The sequence below is a fragment of the Ziziphus jujuba genome, chromosome 9 (assembly GCF_031755915.1).
Source record: "Ziziphus jujuba cultivar Dongzao chromosome 9, ASM3175591v1".
Lineage (NCBI taxonomy): Eukaryota > Viridiplantae > Streptophyta > Magnoliopsida > Rosales > Rhamnaceae > Ziziphus > Ziziphus jujuba.
The window spans coordinates 6,635,584-6,639,193 of NC_083387.1; the positions used below are offsets into that span (position 1 = coordinate 6,635,584).

Consider the following 3,610-nt stretch of genomic DNA (forward strand, 5'->3'; position numbering starts at 1 on the left):
GCGCACACCCATGACTGAATCAACTACCACCTTACCTCATCTTCACATCCTATTTTCTTTTTATTTTTACTTTTCGTCGTTAAATCTCTCTGACTCCTCATCATTGTATATATATATATATATATATATATATTATTTCAGTAATGCCCAAAACTATACGTTTTCAAAACAAATTAATGTCCCTATCAAAATATTAATATTATGTCTTTTCAAAAAAGATATTAATATTATGATAATTAATTTATTTTTTTATCATATTTCTCGGAAAATTTTTTTCAAATGCTACATGGTAGTACATTATATTACAGTGGAATTTTTTTTCAGCCTCATATTTTTTTATTTTTTTATTTTGGGTGAAAAGGCTCATTCTCGTCCTTGCTTTGATGTAAAGAGGGTAACGTTGAATGCTAAACTTGGAGTTATCGCTTCTTGTATAATATATATATATATAAAAGAAAATAAAATTTTATAAATGACTAGAAATGGTTGGTAATTAGATAAAAGCTTATATTTATATTTAATAATCTAAATCCGGAAAAGCAAATAATGCAGTTGAGGTGAATTATGAGAATTTAAAATCATTGTTTTAAAAAAATTGTAAAATATGTATTTCTATATGGAGACCAAAATCACTATGAGATTGAGATGTGCAAAGTTTTGTCAAACCACCAATACTAATTTAATATTCTTATTTTTAGAATCTATTTTTTTTATTATTAGTTTTTTTTTTTTGCAATAAAAGCAAGATTCGCTTTCATATCTACTTTTTGATGTTTCATCAAAAAATATATCTACTTGATGATGAATATGCTACGAAAAATAGGTAGTTGGTTCCCCTATCTAATTCAATCACCTCAATCGTACGCATCAAAATTTGTCTTTACATTTTTTTAAACTATATTTTTTTTCTCCATAAAAGATAATATTGTTTTATATATTGATTAAGAAAAATTATAAATCGTGGTAGGTGAGGTGAGTCATGGAAAACAGGCTAATTAGTCTCCGATTTATATACTGTACATATACGTTCGATGGTTCTTTATACACAATCATGGAATTGTATACGTTTCTGACAAACCAAAACGGCAAAAATTCCCTCGAATTTTCCATGCAATGCATTGTAACGTTCCTCTGTGGTGTATACAGATTATAGGCCGAGCTGTCTCAGATTCCAAATGAGTTAGCCCGATCCAATTACATGGGCTAATTTCTGGAGTCGGCCCATAGCCATGTTTGCCGTTTTACCAGAAACCCTAGCTCTCTTTCCCTCTTATAGCCTCCATGGTCAGTCGCTAACAGAGAAACACAGTTGGGGAGCGAAACCAGAGGGAGAGGGAGAGGGAGAGAGAGAGAGAGTGAGAGTGAGAGAAGGCGAAAATGGTGTCAGGATCGGGCATCTGCGCCAAGAGGGTAGTGGTGGACGCAAGGCACCACATGCTGGGTCGGCTGGCGTCAATCGTAGCGAAGGAGTTGCTGAATGGACAAAAGGTGGTGGTCGTACGATCCGAAGAGATTTGCATATCAGGCGGCCTTGTCAGGCAGAAGATGAAATACATGAGGTTCCTCAGGAAGCGCATGAACACGAAGCCTTCTCACGGCCCAATCCACTTCCGCGCTCCCGCCAAGATCTTCTGGCGCACTGTTCGTGGGTCAGTTTTCCTTTTTTTATTTTTAGTTTTGATATTCTGTACTTCCTCTGATCGAATTGAAGCTGGCTTTGTAAATTCAACCATTGTTGTTCGTGGAGAATGATTTTATGGTTGTGTTTGCTTTGTTTGCAGAATGATTCCGCACAAGACTAAGCGTGGAGCAGCTGCACTTGCTCGCTTGAAGGCTTACGAGGGTATTCCTCCTCCGTATGATAAGGTGAAGAGGATGGTCATCCCTGATGCTCTCAAGTGAGTTTTCTCATATCCTAATCTTGCTGCCATTGTAAAATTATGATTTTTTTTTCTTTGATTTTGATTTGCTTTGGTTGTTGATTGTTTTGGTTTTATGGGTTTGGCTTGAAAACGTTGAATTAGGGTGTTGAGGCTTCAGAAGGGGCACAAGTACTGCTTGTTGGGTCGGCTTTCATCGGAGGTTGGATGGAACCATTACGACACCATCAGGGTAAGATAATTGCTTGATCACTTTTGTTTAGTTAATTGTGGATTGGGTTTCTAAAAATGGTTCCAATTATTATTTATAGATCATTTCATTGATGGTGGTGACTGTAAAGTGTTTATTGATATTTTGTTTAAAATAGAGTTTGTCTTACACTTTGTGCTTCTGTTTTCCCCGCTTAACAAATATAAAAAATGTTGGAACTTGCAAGACTCATTGTCAAACTTGTTGTCTTCTGCTTTCTTGAAAATTTTCTCAATTTCAATGGTGTGCATTGGTTTCAATAACGTCTCTGTTGTCATTGCATTTCTTTCTTTTTCCCTAGAACATTTCTTTGATGCATCTTCTTCAAAGCAGTCTGTTCATTTAGCTAATCAACCAATATAGTTTGTGTTGTTTTGTGTTAGCTGCATTTGTTTGAGAGGTTTATGTCAAATTGTTACAAGTTTTTGCTTGTTTTGGTGTCCCCATCTGGAGTATTCTCTATTCCTGCATTTTTGTACTCTCTCAAGTTTGTATGTAGTTAAGGTTGAAATAACTCGGAAGAAAATAAAGCAAAATTTCGATATTACCGAAATTATCCTGACCTAAGCTTTTTCATACAAGAATATCTTCAAAGAACCTACTTTTAAATGCTTTGTTAAGCAGCAACCAAAAGTTTTTATCATTTCAAAACTTTTTTGACTCAGTTTTTCAGAGAATAAAAAACAGTTAGGGTAGTGAGATGTAAGCCTGAAACTCTATAAGACATGTGATAACTTGTGTATGGTTTTGTCTTTGTTGATTGGTTTTTGGCAAGCTATATTGCTATTTTCTGAAATCTTGGATGTGTTCCTCAGGAACTTGAAAAGAAGAGAAAAGAGAGGTCTCAGGTAGCATATGAGAGGAAGAAGCAACTAAATAAACTTAGGGTGAAAGCTGAGAAGGTTGCAGAGGAGAAACTTGGCACCCAGCTTGATGTTCTTGCCCCAGTTAAGTACTGATTTTAGAGACTATGTAATAGTTTCTCACAGTTTTGTTGAGGATTATGATGTCTTAGTGAGTGAACCAGGTTTTCATTTTGTTAAAGAATTTGGGTCGCTTAATATTTTCAAAATTCCGAATGGCCATCTCATCTTTATCGGTTTGAGTGTAGAACTAGTCTTTCTTACATTAGTTGAATATACTTCATCAACGTTTCTCAACTTATATAGTTATTAAAACCGCACTTAAATATATTTGGATATGGATTTCATTATGTCCCTTAAAAGTTAAACACCCAAAAGAGTTAGAGCATTTGAACGAAAATGTATCAATTTGTTAGTGTGGATACTTGGGAGTCAATATGTGTATATATATATATATATATATATTTGTATATAGTACGAAACAGAGTCGTGAGGTTTATATATATATATAGTAGAAAACAGAGTCGTGAATTGCAGCTAGACTCTCACGTCTAACGTTTCCCAATTTATATGGTGAAGCTTTTATGTCCATTAAAAGTTAAAACCCAAAAGAGTTA

At 34.6% G+C, this 3,610-nt stretch overlaps 1 protein-coding gene across 1 annotated transcript; it reads left to right on the forward strand.

Moving 5' to 3' along the window:
- Positions 1-1,281: 1,281 nt before the first annotated feature.
- On the forward strand, positions 1,282-3,290 carry LOC107426592 (large ribosomal subunit protein uL13w). Its single transcript, XM_016036813.4, has 4 exons — positions 1,282-1,649; positions 1,782-1,898; positions 2,025-2,112; positions 2,946-3,290. Exons 1-4 carry the CDS (start codon positions 1,378-1,380, stop codon positions 3,087-3,089), a joined length of 621 nt encoding a protein of 206 aa, XP_015892299.2. The 5' UTR covers positions 1,282-1,377; the 3' UTR covers positions 3,090-3,290.
- Positions 3,291-3,610: the final 320 nt, after the last annotated feature.

Coding starts and splice junctions, on each gene's coding strand:
- LOC107426592 (XM_016036813.4), top strand. CDS start 1,378: ATGGTGTCAGGATCGGGCATCTGCGCCAAGAGGGTAGTGGTGGACGCA. Junction 1,650..1,781: donor TTCTGGCGCACTGTTCGTGG/GTCAGTTTTCCT, acceptor CTTTGTTTGCAG/AATGATTCCGCACAAGACTA. Junction 2,113..2,945: donor ACCATTACGACACCATCAGG/GTAAGATAATTG, acceptor TGTGTTCCTCAG/GAACTTGAAAAGAAGAGAAA.